General features: G+C 33.5%; 2 protein-coding genes across 4 annotated transcripts; both read left to right on the forward strand.

The window, feature by feature from the left end:
* Nucleotides 1–4,430: 4,430 nt before the first annotated feature.
* On the forward strand, nucleotides 4,431–8,027 carry LOC11415684 (uncharacterized). Of its 2 annotated transcripts, XM_013598273.3 has the most exons (4): nucleotides 4,431–4,684; nucleotides 4,776–4,897; nucleotides 5,854–5,893; nucleotides 7,706–8,027. In XM_013598273.3, exons 1-3 carry the CDS (start codon nucleotides 4,509–4,511, stop codon nucleotides 5,865–5,867), a joined length of 312 nt encoding a protein of 103 aa, XP_013453727.1. In that variant the 5' UTR covers nucleotides 4,431–4,508; the 3' UTR covers nucleotides 5,868–5,893; nucleotides 7,706–8,027. The 2 variants fall into 2 exon arrangements, with proteins under 2 accessions (XP_013453727.1, XP_013453726.1); XM_013598272.3 differs by lacking the exon at nucleotides 5,854–5,893 and having other exon boundaries at nucleotides 4,433–4,684.
* A 3,656-nt stretch (nucleotides 8,028–11,683) lies between these two features.
* LOC11411989 (uncharacterized) lies at nucleotides 11,684–15,049 on the forward strand. Of its 2 annotated transcripts, none has more exons than XM_003613190.4 (4): nucleotides 11,684–12,588; nucleotides 13,552–13,758; nucleotides 13,929–14,020; nucleotides 14,138–15,049. In XM_003613190.4, the coding sequence occupies exons 1-4, from the start codon at nucleotides 11,830–11,832 to the stop codon at nucleotides 14,793–14,795; spliced, it is 1,716 nt and encodes a 571-aa protein (XP_003613238.1). In that variant the 5' UTR covers nucleotides 11,684–11,829; the 3' UTR covers nucleotides 14,796–15,049. The 2 variants fall into 2 exon arrangements, with proteins under 2 accessions (XP_003613238.1, XP_024639148.1); XM_024783380.2 differs by having other exon boundaries at nucleotides 11,685–12,588; nucleotides 13,549–13,758.
* Nucleotides 15,050–18,056: the final 3,007 nt, after the last annotated feature.

Raw genomic sequence — 18,056 nt, forward strand, 5'->3', positions numbered from 1 at the left:
GAAAAGTTTACAGGACGCTTTGGGTTCAAAGTTGAAGTTGAGTTCGGCTTATCATCCTCAAACAGATGGTCAGTCGGAGAGGACAATTCAATCATTGGAAGATTTGTTGAGAGTGTGTGTGCTTGAGCAAGGTGGAGCTTGGGATAGTCACTTGCCTTTGATTGAGTTTACTTATAACAACAGCTATCACTCGAGTATTGGTATGGCACCGTTCGAAGCCTTGTATGGCCGGAGGTGTAGGACTCCTTTATGCTGGTTTGAGTCGGGTGAAAGTGTTGTGTTGGGACCGGATTTGGTGCATGAGACTACTGAGAAAGTCAGGTTGATAAGAGAAAAGATGAAAGCTTCGCAGAGTCGACAGAAGAGTTACCATGACAAGCGAAGAAAGGATCTTGAGTTTCAGGAGGGTGATCATGTTTTTCTGAGGGTCACTCCTTTGACGGGTGTTGGACGTGCTTTGAAGTCGAGAAAGTTGACTCCTAAGTTTATTGGTCCGTATCAGATTTCAGAGAGAATTGGTACAGTGGCATATAGAGTTGGTTTGCCACCACATCTTTCGAACTTGCACGATGTGTTTCATGTTTCTCAGCTTCGGAAGTATGTTGCGGATCCTTCTCATGTGATTCCGAGAGATGATGATGTGCAGGTTAGGGACAACTTGACTGTTGAGACTGTGCCGTTGAGGATTGATGACAGGAAGGTGAAGTCCTTGAGGGGTAAAGAGATACCTCTTGTGAGAGTCGTTTGGGGTGGAGCGACTGGTGAAAGTTTGACTTGGGAGCTGGAGAGTAAGATGCGGGAGTCGTATCCGGAGTTGTTTGCTTGAGGTAAGATTTCGAGGACGAAATTCTGTGATTTGGGGAGAGTTGTAACGCCCTAGTTATTTAATTAATTTTATTATGTGGAGTATATATATATATATATATATGTATTATTATGTATGATGTTTGGTGATTTATGTGGAGTTTATGCATATATTTATATATATGTGATTTTTGGATGTTTTATGTGGTACATTATTTTACCATATGGTTTATTTAATAATAATTAAAAATAAGTATGAAATATTAATTATTTTGGTGTTTGGGGAATTAATTGGAGTTATTAGGAATTTGGAGGAGTTAAGTGCAATTAGGAGGGAGTTACTCTTAAGTGGGAAGTTAAGAAAATAGGAAGTGAGAGTCAGAAACAGTTTTACGTGAAACCAAGCCAAGGAAGAGAAAACCAGGAGCAAGAGAGAAGAACCAGAGGAACCCTTTTTGCTGTGCATTTTTCATTCTGAACTAAGGTAAGGGTGGGGTTTACTTCAATAGTGTAGAAATTAAAGTCTGATTTTGAGTTTAACAGGTTTTGGTGGAAATTGGGGATTTTGGGTTTTATGATGAAATTGTAGTTTTTGATGTTGTAATCATGAATTGATGTTAGAAATAGGTTCCAGTTGCATACAGGAAGTTAATTTACATCTGTAAACTGATTTGGGGAGTGATTGGAAGAAAAATGGGATTTTGGGGAAAAACCAGTTTTCTGGCCGTACTGACGTTCATCGCTCGCCTCGCGAGCATTCATGTCTCGCCTCGCGAGTGAGCAATGTCACTACTCGCCTCGCGAGCAGTCCAACTCGCCATGGCGAGTAAGCCCAAACAAAATGTGATTTTTGAAAAGTTGTTATAAGATGTTTTGGGAGTGGTTTAAGGTACCTAGATGATTTTAAAGATGAATGGTGGAAGTTTTAGGTTAAAAAGATGAATAGGGAACTTAGAATTGGAGTTTGAGTGGGAAAATGTCACTTTTTCCCGAGAGCATCTGTTTTTCACTCGCCTCGAGTTCGCCTTGAACTCGCCATGGCGAGCTAGTGTTTTTATGAACTCGCCATGGCGAGCAGATGTGCTCGCGAGGCGAGCTACTCAGTTCCTGAGTGTTGTTTTCGTGCATGAGTGGTAGTATCATGATGTTGTTGGATTTAAGCATAGTTATATAATCATGCACTATTTGATTGATTGAATTGCTGGACTTGATGCTGATTGATGATGATGAATGCATTGTATGTTTAATTGTTAATCATACATGTTAGTTAAGTGGAGTCACATGGAGTTGCATTGCATGGTCAGTTGTATGTAGATATACACAAGTAGGTCCATTGCATATGCATAAAAACAGCGGTGAGGGCTTCGGTCCTGGAGTACTAGTTGCTCAACAGCGGTGAGGGCTTCGGTCCTGATGAATGCTTTAACCATTCAAAAGCGGTGAGGGCCTCGGTCCTGATTGGTACCACATGCATAATTGCATCTCATTCAGAAGTCTAAGATGGTGTCTTAGCAGTGGTCATGTCATTTGCATGAGTCTTGATGTAATGATGATGTTGATGTTTGATATACATTCTTATATGTGTGTATTCATTGTGGTCTTGGTGTATTGTTGATGCTGATGATATTATATACATTGTATACTACTTGTTAAGTGGATGATTATGATGGTATTGTTGTGATTGTGAATAATTATAATATTTGCAAGTGAACATGTTGAAGTTATAGGGTGTTAGATTCATTTGATGATTTTAATATCTATATTTATTGTTGTGAATCTCACCCCTTCTGCTTGAAAATGTTGCCCTTCCTATGGGTAACTTGCAGGTGATCCTGAGTAGTCGGTGGTGGCTCAAGAGTCGTGTCTAGGGCTCTGATACGTGGGTTGGGAGTCATTTTATTATTTCATTGTTGTTTTCCCTTCCATGTATCAAATTTTGGAACTCGCTGATGTGCCCTTTCATTGGCTAACTTTTGTTGTTTAGGCTTAATGCCAAGATGTTGTTGGAGATTAAAATATTGTTGTTGCTATTGAAAATGCAAAACTTTCCGCTGCATTAATTTGAAGTTAAGACTGTTGTTGAATTAAATAGTTTTATTTTCTATTTAAGAATTTCGATGTTGCGATGTAGCATGCCCGTTTGGTGTAATACTCTGATGTTTATATGCTATTTTATTCCTTTTGGGTAACGGGGTGTTACACCTAACGTTAAAAAAATTTGTTAAGTGATGATGTGACGCATATGAGGTGTCATAGGGACCAAAGTAAAAGTAGAAAATGGTCACTTTGGTCCCTGAACCAAAAATCAATATGCCCAAATTGAATATCAATTCGCTAAATCCCTAAATCTTAAATCCTTAAATGTCATCTAGTTATTTCTTTTGTTCAAAATCAATCTTCCATTAAACACCAATCTGCTGTTAGGTCCCTGATTGTGCATACTTACTATTAGTTTGGTCTCTGACAGTAAACACGAAATTTCACTAAAGTCTCTGACTATTATGGATTTTTTTGACTTGAAAGTTGATCTTGAGGCAATGGTATGTTGAGCTAAGGTTTGGAGTTTTATAGTAGTGTCATAGTGTTGTGGTTCTTTTACTTCTTTATCCCTTTAGTATATAATGACATCAGGATTACATATATAGAGAAATGAATTATGAACGATGTGTATATTATAATCCATGTAAGTATTTTAAAGTCATAGCTTGATTTTTGATGTGTCTTTCAACAACAATATCCAATTTTTGGTGGAGAGATTTGAATAACTAATGCATAAATTCACTTACTAAAATACACATGCTTGAAGTTGTCTGTTGTGATTATTATTACCATAGTTTAAGACATTGTGCATAGACAATGACATTCGGATTTGTACAAAAAGGCGTTGATTTAATAGTATCAAATATCATATTCATGCTATTAATTTACTTGAAAGAACTTATGCTTTAGTTGCTTTAGCTTCTCATGAAAGTAAAAATTAAAGTGAGAAATTTGATAATAAAATTGGAAAGATAAACAACTTATGTTAGATGTAGCACTAGTACCTACTAAGTAGAACAAATTTTAAGTTAGAAATTATGTTAAAAGAAATTCAACTGAAATGAATTATCATTTGAATATATCTTGAGATCTTGATTAATGTATGCTCAGACCTACGGGGTAGAGATATGAATTATCATGTGAATATAACAATAATCAAGAGTAATAGATGCTAATGGATTTGCTAATTCATTGTCAGGGACCTAACTGATAGTAAATATGCACAGTCAGGGACCTAACAATAAGTTGTGTTTAATGGAAGATTAATTTTGAACAAAAGAGAGGATTAGATGACATTTAGGGATTTAGGAATTTGAAATTCAATTTGGGAATATTGATTTTTGATTCAGGGACTAAAGTGACCATTTTCTACTATCACTTTGGTCCTTGTGACACCTCATATGCGCCACATCATCACTTAACATATTTTTTTAACGTCAGAGACTAAAGTGATAACGGAAGTGTAGAGTCAGAGACTTGCATTTAATCATGAGTCAGAGACCTATGTGACAGCGAGGTGCAGAGTGAGGGACCAAAGTGACTATTTGCTCAATTCTTGAAAGCCCATATTTGTTGTGGGTAAAAAGATCCGGCCCATGAGGCAAGCACCTTCTTCTGTCTGCGCGTCCTTCCTAGTTCAGTAACATTCTGAGTGAGAACACGAAATGGCGTCGAACTGTAGTCGGAAATGTTTCCAAATAGCTTCATCTTCTTCTAAAACCCTATTATCTCGTCGATCTTCTTCTTCTTCAAACTCCTGTAAATTCAATTCCTCTGCTTCTTCTTCTTCTTCTTCTTTTCAAGCTTCCCCACAAAAACGCTTACTCTCCTACTCCATAAGGTAAATCAGAATTTATATATTTTCTATCATTTCATTTAAATGTATATGAATTGAATTGAATAATAATTATATTATGATGGTTGTATTTTAGGTTTCCGGTGCAATTGGCTGGTACACAGGTCTCATTGACGCCGTTGCATAGTGTCACTGCTTCTGCATTGTTCACTTCTCTGCTGTCTTTGCATAATAACACCTGGGGTGTTCTTTCTGAAGGTACTATTATTCTCTTTAACTTCCAATGCAGTAGCTCAAGTCGTTGCGTAGGGTCTGTTTGGATTGACTTATTTGTGCTTATCTATTAGTATTAGCACTTATATATGATAGGCGCTTATGCTATAACATTCAAGTTAAGACGTTTATCCGTCATGATACTTTTAGTGTTATGTCGATATATAACAGTAGGACTAATGAGACAGATTCGACAAATGGATTGAGACATATACTTTAGGGTTTGAGTTGGAGAGACAATGATGCTTAAGAACTAAATCAGGGTTTACTTTTATATTTTTTAAGAACTACTCTTTCTCATTTTATTTGAAAACCACATTGTCTGAGATGATAAAAACTAACTAGGGGGCGATAGTACCACATTATGTTTTGTATCATTTTTGCCAATTTGGGCGGGATAGTTTAGCTTCTTCAAAAAAAAAATGTTTTGCATCATTTTAATTATATTTTTAGCTTTAATGAGACTGTAATTAGTAATAACTCTGATTGTTAGTGAATAGGATTGTAACTTGTTATTGGACCTATGTTATGAGTTATGTCCTTTCCCTGCCTAGATTATTGGTTGTTTGCATGTCTGTATCTGTTAATGTGTAGAGTAACAATAACAACTTCAGAGACACGTGTTAGAGAATAGGCGTAATGATACTCTATGGTGTTATAGTGATCATTTGAGCATAATTGTTGTTGAGTTTATTTCAAGTATAATAGTCATTTTCAATTTCATTGTTTGTCACAAGGCTTCTAGTTTCTCATGTCAGGGAAAAGTTTAGTGGTAATGATATTTGACATTTCACTATTGTATTTTCATCTCACATTTATTTTCTGGTCAATTTGTTTGTAACCATTTCACCACTATTCATTCACCCAATTTCATTGGCAAATGTAGTTGGTAATATGGTTCCTAATTACTGATTTTAAGTGTCCATTTGATTCAATTACAGCGGATGTGACTTAAAAACAATGTTTCAAATACATAGGCAGGCAAGTTTTCACTTTCAACTTTTACTTCCTTAATAGGATAAGTTTAAGACTATTTTATGTATGGGGGAGGACCCAGGAACATTTGAAATACCATCTTCATGCTGTGTTCCTGACAAGAATAGGCAAATGTAGTGACAAAAAAGTAGAAAATTTAGCCTGAAAGACTTAATAGGGGTTCAATCTAATTTAGTATATGCATAGATTTTAATGATGATGCGAAAAACAGATGGGAATTGAGGGACATTAACTTGCTAAACGAAATGGCAAAGCTGTGGCGGGTGGTGCTATATTGCCTGTGCCGATGCTGGTGGGAAGATCCATATCAACACTTTGGCATAATGTTGATGTCCGACTAATGGTCGGGGCTCTGGGATCTTTTTGTGCATTTGTGAAAAGGGAAAAAAGTGATTCTTATTAACTGCTCCTGTAAGCTCTTTTTAAAACTCCGCCAACCAAGTTTTTCAAAATCGAGATCCTATTTAGGGTCAAAAGGGAGTTAAAAGATTATAATTGTGTGATCATAACAGGAGTATAAGATCCTTCGAAAATTATGTTTCTAAACTTTAAATAGAAGTATGATGGTACAATTAATTTGAACATGAAATAATGAGTTAAAGGTCCTTCTTAATTTGAACAGTTTACAGAGAACCCAACAATCACAGAGAATGTGCTTCATGTGAAGGCACATAACATTACCTCACCACCTAAGTTTCACAATTTTAGAAACAAAAAATAAAACAACAAACAAGAGTGATAGATACAGTAAACATTGTTATAAATGCGACCCGTGACCATGTGTATAGGCATTACTCATTAGGCAGAGAGGGCTGTGACCTGCAAGGGCCGACCTGTTTTAATGGTATGATGGAAAAGGTTTGGCAGCAAGACTGCTGACAACACAAAACTCTTCTTTTATTTTGAAACCAATGCTTGAAAAGGGATTTAATTAGGATTATTGATTGGCTATGATACATTAACCTGGGCTGGAAAAATCTGGCATATAGTTAATAGATATGGATAGAGTTTATTGATAAAGTAGATTAAGCTGTATTTGTCTACTTATTTCTGTTTGAAGTTTGTTATTGGTTTATTGTTAGTTAGCTCTATCCCTATACGTAAGACCCTTCCCACAAGACCCTCTTTAAATTACAAAATGCATTAGTTATTTTTTCACAAAAATACCCCCAATTAAATGGAGAAAATTAAAAGAACAACCTTTTCTCTCTTTAATAATTAAAGGATAGATTTGGAAAGAGATTGTACATTATTGTCAAATTTAAAATGTACTAACTACTTTTCTTAATTCTTGTGTTTTGCTCAATGAGGTATTACATCTAGGGACAAAGGTAGTATAGGTAGTAGTTACTATGCCTTTTCTTTTCTTATCTGATTTCTTTTTTTCTTTAGATGATTGCAAAAGTTGTTTCCTTGTAATATTTTTAGTTTATGCATCCAATCATCATACTACTTAACTTAAATCATCAACTATATGCTGATAGGATTCTTGCATCTCGAAGTTCTCATTTATAATATTGTGCTTCTCTATTCATTAGCATATATATATATATATATATATATATATATATATATATATATATATATATATATATATATATATATATATATATATATGCTTGTGTTGGGTGTACTAATTTTATAGTACCCTTGTGATTGGAACCCCTACCCAATTGGCAGTAATATTGATTGCAGAACTTAATGATAAAAATTAGTGCTACCAAAACACTTGTTAGATACCTAAAAAAATTCTTCAGTACACAATAATCCTGACATTTACTTGTGATTTTGTGACAGGTTTTGCAACACCTTTATAACATTCCGATAATGATATCTTGCTTCTAGGCCATCCAGATACTGTTAGGTGCAGGTTGTTTCAATACTTGTTTCTTGTAGGTACTGCGATCAATAATGTAATTTGATTCATTTTATTTATCTACTTAGACTCTCAGGTGGCAGTCGTCTTGTTTACATTTACCAAGTCTTTTTTGTTTGTTTGAATTCAGTATTTTCCTGATGGTTAACCCTTCAGTTTGGGAAATTTTTCATGTAAAATGTATACTAGTTTTGAAGTGATTTTATTTTGAATGAATCTTCAGATAAAGTTTTTATCATGTGATATGATCTATTAATTATGAATTTCACAGTCCAATTTATGTGACCTCTCAAGTTTTGACACAATTCTTTTGCATGGTACGTACCGAACCTCATCATGATCCCGGATCAGTGTTGCTAAGATTTTTGGTCGACGACCATTTCAGTTTTTTAAACTCTGTTTATAACCCTAACTTTTTGTTTAAATTTTTTCCAATGTAATCTAAAAACAATTAGAATTTCAACTCTTGCCTATTTTGTTTTATACTTTACTTGCTAGATAATATATTTGATGTTTTTCATGTGTGTGGAGGCAGACTGCTGAGTATTTAACAGTCTCGCGGTTGTTCTAAAAGTATAAATAAACATGTATCCGCTTCAGATGCTAATATTTACCCAGACATGTATAGACATAAAACTGCTCTTAAGCAGGCATCTATTTTTCAATATTTCTGTCTTTGGTTTCAAAGTGGGATGGGAATAGGTAAAATTTCAGACACATAAAATTGATTGATTTTATCATGTTTAAGTGATGTCGATTGAAATTGTTTTTGCCTATAGAATTGATTCTGACTTGAACTTATGACATGTAGCTTTTGATTTAAATATGATTTCAACACTAATAAAGTTTATTGTTCAACTCACTTTATTGTTAAAAAAATTTAAATTTATTGTTCAGTTTACTATTACATGATTGTATTTAAATATAATTCACTTAAAATAAATTTTCACTAAAATAAATTTTGAAGGTGTGGAACTTGGTTCCTTTTAGTAAGTGGTTGGAGGTTTGATCTCTAGCTCTTGCATTTAGGGGTTTGATCTTTAACTCATATGTTTGGAAAAGAAATAGGTTAAAAGGGAAGAACTCATCTTGTATGTCCTATAAATTCTTCGATAGAGAATAGTCATTATTAAACAATGGTGAAAACTTTGTTTTGATAGCATGGTAAAAAAACATAAAAAGAATTATTAATTACATATTACGAAAGACTTGGGATATTATTTGTCCATGATTTGGTTAATTATTGGTGAAAATTTTGCATGTAACTTTTTTTTACAAGAAATTGTATGCAATTTGTTTTGCAACAAATCGGGTCAGAGTACAACTTGTTAATCTAATTACAACAAAAATAAAATTTCAACATAGAAATAAAAAGGAAAGATTCAAAAACAGACAAACACATGGAAAAAGAACAAATTCGAACAAGGCTATCTTGCATGCCTTTACACAAATTTTGCTAACTGATAAAAACCCAACTAATCGTTCTTACCGAGGATAATCACAAATTCTCTTTTTCACTTGTTTATTCCTTGTTCCAGTTTTAGCTTTGATCCTTATGCACCTAAGATCTCTGGATAGTGGTGTTAAATGACCTTTGAGCGAAAGATCTTCATCAACATTCTTCTTTTGAGATCAGAAGATTATATCTATAAAGACACTTCAACGCTTATGTCAGTAAACGTTGTAGATATATTAGGTAGTTTTAGATTAAAATGTGTGTGTACCTACCAATGTCCCTAACATTAGAGTTGATAAGCCGAAATATCATCTTACTTAGTATTCAAACTTGAACATTAGACTACCTAATATTGAGAAGAAGAAAAAAAGTTATTTGAAGACATATTACGCTCCATGTTTACTCATAGTGATGACCATAAATTATTGAGAGGTTTTTCATTTCACACTCCCATATTAAATGTTAGTGAGAAAGTTTATATTGGACGAAAAAGCATATGTTGAACAATGTACTCTTGTTTGAGGCTCTATATATTTAATAATTTAAAGTTTTGAGTGAAGATAAGATATGAAACATCTCATTATAATTATTATCAAGAACATGAGTATCTCATTGTGAGGATGCATAAGAATCACTTCCTCTATATTGAAAGCACATCTCATATTTGCAAGAACATCTTTACACATATTCGTCTTCCGATAAACATGAAGACTTTTGATTCTCTATATTATAGAACTGAAGCAAATTTAGAACATACCATCACTGTATAGTTACATTGAGCTGCCAAATTTTCTTTCATATAGGGTCCCCTCTATCAGGACTCTATGAGGCACACCTGCAAATTTTACCTTGTCAAATAGTCACATTGAATAAATCATTGTCACGCTTCTTAGCTTATGAACCAAAAAGCCTAACAACTTTCTCCTTGCAAATGTAGACAAACACTAATTTTTTTATTCCCAAACAGTCACGTTGATTGTCGTTGAATAAACGGCCACCAACAAGGCATAGGCGAAGATGAGGGAGTAAGAAAGAGTACCAATAATGTTTTTACTTTGAAAAACTCATGTGAAACTATCTTTGGATGCAAGAAAAAAAATATTCAACTTGTGTCCAAATATATGTTAAAATTTGATGTTTTTTTTTTTTTTTTTAAAGGAGTTAAAATTTGATGCTGTCATCGTGATCAGAATGAAATTTGTTGCCAGTTTGATTCATAAGCTCAACTTTCAATATTTTTTTTTTAACTTTTGATGATTTTAAAGTCACTTCTAAACTTAAATCTCTTTCAAAAAACTGTCCAAAGAGTTTATCTTTGAATCCCATAAAAAATATCAATATTAGAGGGACTCGTTGAGCTCGTCCTATTTAATATGGATTATAGATTACTTGTTATCTTGATTTTAGAGACATAATTTGCGAGTTAGATTCTTAAACGACATTGGGCTTTATCAAAAATACTTATTTATCCTTATGCTCCTCTTATTGATAATATTCGTTCTTGAGCTCTAGATCATCCCAAATTACCCATCTTCTCTTTTTTTATGATGACGTCCGGGGTTCAAACCTCATATCTTACATATATTATATATTGTCCATACCAACTGAGCAAAGTTCACGGGACAATTACCCCTCTTCTCTATCAATATTAGAGGGAGTCATTTACCACAAAATCTAGTTAGCAATTTTTTTGGCAGAGTTAGTTAATATTACCATTTGTTTGAACTAATTTTTTTTTTTTTTTTTACAAGCAAACAAAATTTTACCTAATTTCCGATGTAGTTGTAAGAGTGAATTGCTTTTTCTTTTTGATGCAAAGTGAATTGTTTTTCTTATTTATCTTCCAATTTTTTTTTGAAAGAATATTCTTCCAATTATACCGTTATATAAACTTGTATACAATGATATTATATTGTTGGTGTTATTGAAAAAAAAAGAATTTATATTATATTTAATATTTGATTTATTGTTTGTTGTTGGAAGAAATTTGATATATTGTTGGTTTTATTAAAAATAAATAGTATGTTATAGTATGAAAATTTCAAACATCTATATGTACTTTTTTTTTTTTTGAAGGAAAACATCTATATGTACAATCTATAATTATAATTAAAATAAAAAAATATTTTATGAAAAAACATTGTTAATCATTTACATGTTAGCTCCATTAAAGAAAAATGTAGAAAGTATAAAAAAAAAATAGTAAAAACGAAAAAATAAAACTTCAATATTTTTTTTTTTTGCGTGGAAAATTAAATTTATTTTCTAATAAAAAATTCTCAGGGTATCAAATGCAACAAATTAACTTAACTTTTATAACAATTTCATTTTATTTTTTATCTTTTGTTACATCACACCCACAGTGACATCCCCAGCTTAATAAGTTAATATGACCGTTGGTCTCAACGTTCTTAATTCAAAATAACCAATATTACAATATCACCCCTACATTACCGTTACCAACAAACAATCTCACTCACTTCATCTTCTTCACCAACCTCTTCTTTCTTTTTCACACTCAATTCTTGAAAACCCTAAAAATAGTAACACAAAAAATTCCCCAAAATCTCATAATTTTTTTTTCAAACAATGGCAACGCTCGCACCTGGAATTCTGGTAAAACTCTTAAACGGTTTAAACACCGGCGTGAAACCAACAAGCGAGCATCGTAATTCACTCTTACAAGTCACCGACATCGTCCCCGCCGATCTCGACGAAAAGAGTCTCTTCCCAAAACAAGGCTTTTACATCAAAGTCTCCGATTCTTCGCATTCCATATACGTTACTCTTCCTTCTGATCAACATGATTTTGTTCTCAGTAATAAAATGCAGTTGGGTCAGTTTATATATGTTGATAGATTAGAACCCGGTTCACCTGTTCCGGTTCTTAAGGGTGCTAAACCCTTACCTGGTAGACACCCTTTCATTGGTACACCTGAACCTTTAATGGGCCTAAGGGAAAAAGCCCAGACCCAAGCCCAGGCTCAAACATGTAAGCCTAGTTCTGTTAGAGGCTCTTGGGGTACTGGGAGGAAGAAGAAGAATGATGATGATGGTGATGGTGATGGTGGTGATTTTTTTCCGTCTTCGCCGATGGTTTTTAAACCGGTTAATTTGGATTTTGATCAGTGTACACCGGTTAGAGGGAGGAGTAATGGTGGAATTGGGACTCCTGTTAGGTGTTCTGTGAGTGGAGGGCTTTTTGGTAAAATGAATGATGCAAAAGGTGAAAGTCCTGGGTTGCTTAGGAAAAGTTGTGCTTTTGGTTCTTCTAATGGGAAGATTACAAGAAGTAGAAGTGTTTCGGAAAGAGAGAATAGGATACCTGCAAGTCCATTTAGGTCAAATGTAGGTACATTGTTCATTCATCTTTGATTCTTTGATTTTTTGTGTGGTAATTGATTACTAATGTTTAGTATTTTAAGCTAGTTTTTTTACAGAAAGGTACCCTTTTGATGTTTTTGCAGCCTTAAAATGTGTGTAATTTAGGTTGCATTAGTTGTATTTGAGTTTGACTATAATTGTGTATTTGTTATGTTTACGCGAAATTTAGGTTGTATCAGCCTCTTTGTAGCTCCAACACATGTTAGCTATACTTGTGTCGACGTGGTAGTGTCAGATTAGTCGACATGTTATGTATTTATTATGTTCATGCGAAATTGAGGCTGTATCAGCCTCTCTGTAGCACCGACAAATGTTAGCTTTTTACGCCTTTACCTGTGTCGAAGTGTTAGTGTCAGATTGTCAGTGTAGTCTCCGTGTCTGTGTTGGTGTTACAAAGGTATCAGCTGGGTTTGACTTTGAGTGCAATTGTGATTAGTTTGGGCGATTGAATGATTGTAATTCATGTCTTTCCAGCCTGAAAATGAGTGTGATTGAGGTTGTATCAACTGTATTTGACTTGATTACAATTGTGATTTGTTATGTTTGTGCGACTAAACGATTATAATTTAGGCTGTATCAGCTGTATTGGACTTGATTACCATTATGATTTGTTATGTTTGTGCGGCTAAACTATTATAATTTAGGTTGTATCAGCTGTATTTGGCTTGATTGCAATTACGATTTTTTATGTTTGTGCAGCCAGACGATTATAATTTAGGTTGTATCAGCTGTATTTGGCTTGATTGCAATTGTGATATGTTATGTTTGTGCGACTAGACAATTGTATTTGACGTTGTATCTGATGTATTTGACTGCTATTCTGCCTAGTATCTACGATTGTAATATGACATCTTTTAATTACATATTGACTATTTATTGTTGATAAATTTCTGAATTTGTTATTTTGATTATTGTGCAAAATAGCAGGAAAAGAGAGGCGGTACTCCGCCACCACGGTTAAGACATGCAAGAGTGACGACTTCTGTTGGTGTTATTGACGGAGTTACTCAAAAAGAGGACTCAAGTGTCACCTCTCAACAGAAATCTCATTCTACAACTAATTCAGCTTTTGATGATTCTAACAATCTTAGTCTACCCATGAATTTACCAGCAAGACTCGGCTCCTTGGGAAAGGTACATTTTTGTAAAAGCTAAAGATTAAACTTACTTCAACTTATTACTATTCAAGTCCTAAACTTCTGGTAGTGTGATATCACAGCCATATTTATGGTCCCTTAATTTTGTTTAAATCCTTTAATGTGTGTACAATAATCATATAATATATATTTTGTGTTGCATGACAGGAAGCTGTGCAGCAACGAGAAGTAGCTCAAAAGATTGCCCTTCAAGCATTAAGAGATGCTTCAGCCACCGAGACAGTAGTTCGATCCCTTAAGTATGTATCCTTATTCAATTCTATTTTTGGGTACTAGCTTTGCACTTTTATATATTGCATCAGCAACTAGTGTAGACTAGCAACTAAATAACTGTATTTTTCAACTTTTTCTTTTAGGATGTTTTCTAATTTAGCCAAATCAGCTCGAGCTGATGCACCTGCTACATGTTTTGAACGGTTTCTGGAATTCCATAATGATATTGTCCAAGCAGTTAGTGCGATGATGTCAATGCAAGCAGCTACTTCAGCTTCAGATTTGGCTTCAAAATCAGATAAACAAGTTGAAGAAGAACAACCACATGTTTTACACGAGGTTATGCAAAATTCCATAGACCAATCAGGAAACTCTACCGAATCAAATGTGTCAAAACGAAGGTGTGTTTATAAAGGAAAAATGGGAAAGCTGCTGAAGTCATCAAGTACTAATCAAAAGGAGATTTTGGAGAAGAAAGGTTCTACCTTGGAACCAATTGTTGAAAATGATGAGAACAAGAAACCAGTATCTTGCAGCTTAAGCAACACAGTCAAGTTGGGAAAACAGATTGAAACAGAAGCTGGGAATTGGTTTATGGAATTCATCGAGAAGGCTTTGGAAGCTGGTTTGAAAAAAACAAAGGAAGAGTCAAAAGGGGATGTTCGTAAAGTCCCTCAATCACTTATACTTAAAGTTATGAACTGGGTTGAGGTAGAACAATACCATAGTAATAAGAGGCCTAGCCATCCTAAAGCAGCACAGATTGCTCGGAAGTTGAGAATAAAGATTAAGAACCCTTGATACGTTGTTCAAATGATTTTTAAGTTGAGTGTGTATTGTGTTTGGAATAACAGTTGTGAGAAATCAATCATAGTAAATGTCATTAGCTTAAATGTCACGAGCCACTTTGAGTTTTTCATAGTTGATTTTATTTGTATTATTCAACTCAAATGTATTATTTGGTTAGGATTGAACTAATATCAGTGATATTCATATTCATTGTTTATCTACAATGAGCATCTCAAATAAACAATTTTTTGTCAATTTTTCTCAAAGAACAGTGCTTTCTTGTTTTCCACGTGAGGACTAGATTTGTAATGTTGCTTTTGTGCAATATACTAATATTACTGTTTGGTGTGGGTTAAGTTCAATGGAAATTTATCAATGATTAAGTGACATGAACATCAAAGTGGGATGACATATGGAATGATTCAGATGGCTTAATTGGGTTTTGGTGTAGCAGTTCTGGTGCTGTGGATGGAAATACACATAAAAAAATAGATAGAATATTGGAATAACTATAAGAGCTTAGGCATGTAAACCAATTATAAAATCATCTGTCATAGCAAAATCATATGCAGCCCCTTCTGTTAGGCAATGGCATGCATGTGATAAAAGTCGTTATTCTTGATGCATCAATAAGTCGTCTTGTACAAGCAATGATCAGGAATGCTTGCTGCCTTTCTCATCAGGTTCAATTGAATAACACTAGGATTAGTACTGTTTTTCCTTATGTGTTCTCATTATTCAATTGCCTTATCAATGAAAATGGAAAATTTAAATGGGAATTGAATTACACTTTGTTTATAACGCACTCTGACATTGTTTTTATTCTTTACATGACTTTATTATCCAGACTTCGTGATTTGTAGCAGCTTTGTGAGCACACGATTATTACTCGCTGAATAGAAATCAAACCTAATAAGGGAACTATCTTGCATGTTATCAGCATGTTTTATTATACACACTTCTTATTCAACTTTTTAGCTTGCCTTGGTCTCTTTCTAAATATTAACAATCTGCTAACATCAACCTTTTCCCTGTTTGATTGACTTTGCTGAATGAATGTAAATCATTAAGCAGGTTTCTTTTCTTCTTATTTTTTCCAATATTAAATTATTATCACTGTTTATTTGGAAATTGGAATGTGAGTTAATGTAAAATTATGTCCGTTTATAAAATATTGGTTACATTTTTTGAAATAATATAATCAAACTCGTTTTAAATGGACTTAAACTAAGGTTCACAGTAGTCTGTGTTTGTTTGCCACTGTCTTATAAACATGTGCTCTCTTCAGATGATAAAATTTAGATAGTGTACACTACGAACTGTTCTTAAACATGTATATATTTTTCAATTCTATGCACTAAAAATATTCATTTAAGCTGTTTGGTAAGCCTGTGACTGGAACAAAAATCGGGTTAGAGGCTATAATTCATTTCAGTATAACTTGTTAATCTAATTACAACTTGGAAACAAAAATAATAAATTCAAAATCAAAAGCAAAAAAAGAACAAATTATAACAAGAACAAGGCTGTCTTGCATGCCTTTACACAAATTTTGCTAAATGATGAAAATATAAATAAATAACAAAACATTCCTTTAAAAAAAAAAAAAAAACATTAGCACCAAAGGTCCTTCTGTCTTGAGGATCATCCAAATTCACTTTCCACTTGCTTTTTCCATTTTCCATTTTCTGAAATTACCAACCTTTCAGTTTTGGGATCAGTTCCACAGTCCTGCAAGCAGCAGTAGAGGAGTACAATTTGTTGTTGCACCTAATCACAAGTTTTGACATCTTCCTCTGGTCTAACAAATATCTTAACCTAATTTGTGACTATAAATATTAACAAACATAAGAGAAAAAGAAGAGTCTTGATAAAGCTCTCATTTGTGTTTATACTTTCTTTAACAACAAGTTTAGTTGAAGGAGGTGATTGATAAAGTTTATACTAACTAAGCAGTAGCATTTCTGCTGCAAAAGAAACCATTGTTAATGCTTATACAGAAAATTTAGTAGAGGTTTGGTTGTTATAATTTTCCTATCATTATGCAAGGTGGTCTTAGGTTTGGATATGGATTATTTCTTTCTTACTTATGTGTTGATTAGATCATCTAAGTTGTAACGTAACTTTTATCCATATCTCTGTTATTTTATACAAGCCTAATGAAAAGCTTTGGTTGAGCATCAAGTATATTTTTGTATTGATTAGATCATTTGATAATATGATGGGTCAGTTTCTCTGTGTTTTGATGATATGAGGGTAACATGAGAGTGAGAGACAAGAGAAAGAATAAACTATGTGGAATTAAAGCCATTGCAATGCAATAATACACTTTTCTTATTTTACTTTTTTATAATTGAACAAGTAAAGGGAAATTTATCTAATGAAGTTTTGATGTATCTTGTAAGTTGCAGCACTTATTGCAATAGCTGCAGTTGTTTGCATTAAAAGGGAGAATGCGTCGGTTGACTAATGCATCAAACCATACTCATATTTTATCATTGTTTTGATCTGACATATAAACATAATGGTAAGATTACCAATTTAAGATTTGTCTCAATTTTTGGTTGTTAAGTAATAGAACATACAAAGTTGATTCTGTGGTTTATACTAAGACTTGTCTATTTTGTATGTAATTGATGATCATTATATTGTTTTGTTCATCAAGCTAAGTTATTGTTGCTATAGCTAGTTTAATGACAATTTATAAAAATTTGCTTTGCATACTAATCATTGTAAGTGATGATAAATTTCTTTGGATAATAACATGCTTGCTTGTTGCAATTTTCATATTCCACTTATTTGAGATTCAATTTTGGGGCTTTGCTTGTAACTCTATTATCTTTTTCTCCAGATTCAGGTTCCACTTATATCAAAATGAGTGGGAAAACGACTACTATGTTACGACCTAGCACTGAAGGCTGTGAAAACCAATATGTGTCTGGAATGACTTCATGTTAGATCTTAACTTGGTATAAAACAAACAAGGGAAAATGAAGACATAGAGTTATCTGCTCTAATTCTTCAACAATGTTGATGCCTAACCGAATACATTTGCAGTTATATACTGAATGTGTGCTTTTTCTTCAGCTTGTTTCTCTTTATCATCAGCGTGGTTCTCAAAATCTTGCAATTCAACTTTTTGAGACAGTAAGCTTGGACAAAATAGGTGCACATTCTTTCTAACATAAATGTCAGTTCTGTTTGTCTCTGACAACTATTACTCTGGTCAAGACAAACTCGCATGAAATGACATTTATGTTAGAGAGATATGCC

The sequence above is a fragment of the Medicago truncatula genome, chromosome 5 (genome assembly GCF_003473485.1).
Source record: "Medicago truncatula cultivar Jemalong A17 chromosome 5, MtrunA17r5.0-ANR, whole genome shotgun sequence".
Classification (NCBI taxonomy): Eukaryota; Viridiplantae; Streptophyta; class Magnoliopsida; order Fabales; family Fabaceae; genus Medicago; species Medicago truncatula.

Bases quoted from the DNA above. Each gene is read 5' to 3' on its own strand.
- LOC11411989 (XM_024783380.2), top strand. From the start codon at position 11,830: ATGGCAACGCTCGCACCTGGAATTCTGGTAAAACTCTTAAACGGTTTA. The intron at 12,589-13,548 runs GTAGGTACATTG...TGTGCAAAATAG, and splicing joins CAAGTCCATTTAGGTCAAAT to CAGGAAAAGAGAGGCGGTAC. The intron at 14,021-14,137 runs GTATGTATCCTT...TTTTTCTTTTAG, and splicing joins ACAGTAGTTCGATCCCTTAA to GATGTTTTCTAATTTAGCCA.
- LOC11415684 (XM_013598272.3), top strand. From the start codon at position 4,509: ATGGCGTCGAACTGTAGTCGGAAATGTTTCCAAATAGCTTCATCTTCT. The intron at 4,685-4,775 runs GTAAATCAGAAT...GTTGTATTTTAG, and splicing joins TTACTCTCCTACTCCATAAG to GTTTCCGGTGCAATTGGCTG. The intron at 4,898-7,705 runs GTACTATTATTC...ATTTTGTGACAG, and splicing joins CTGGGGTGTTCTTTCTGAAG to GTTTTGCAACACCTTTATAA.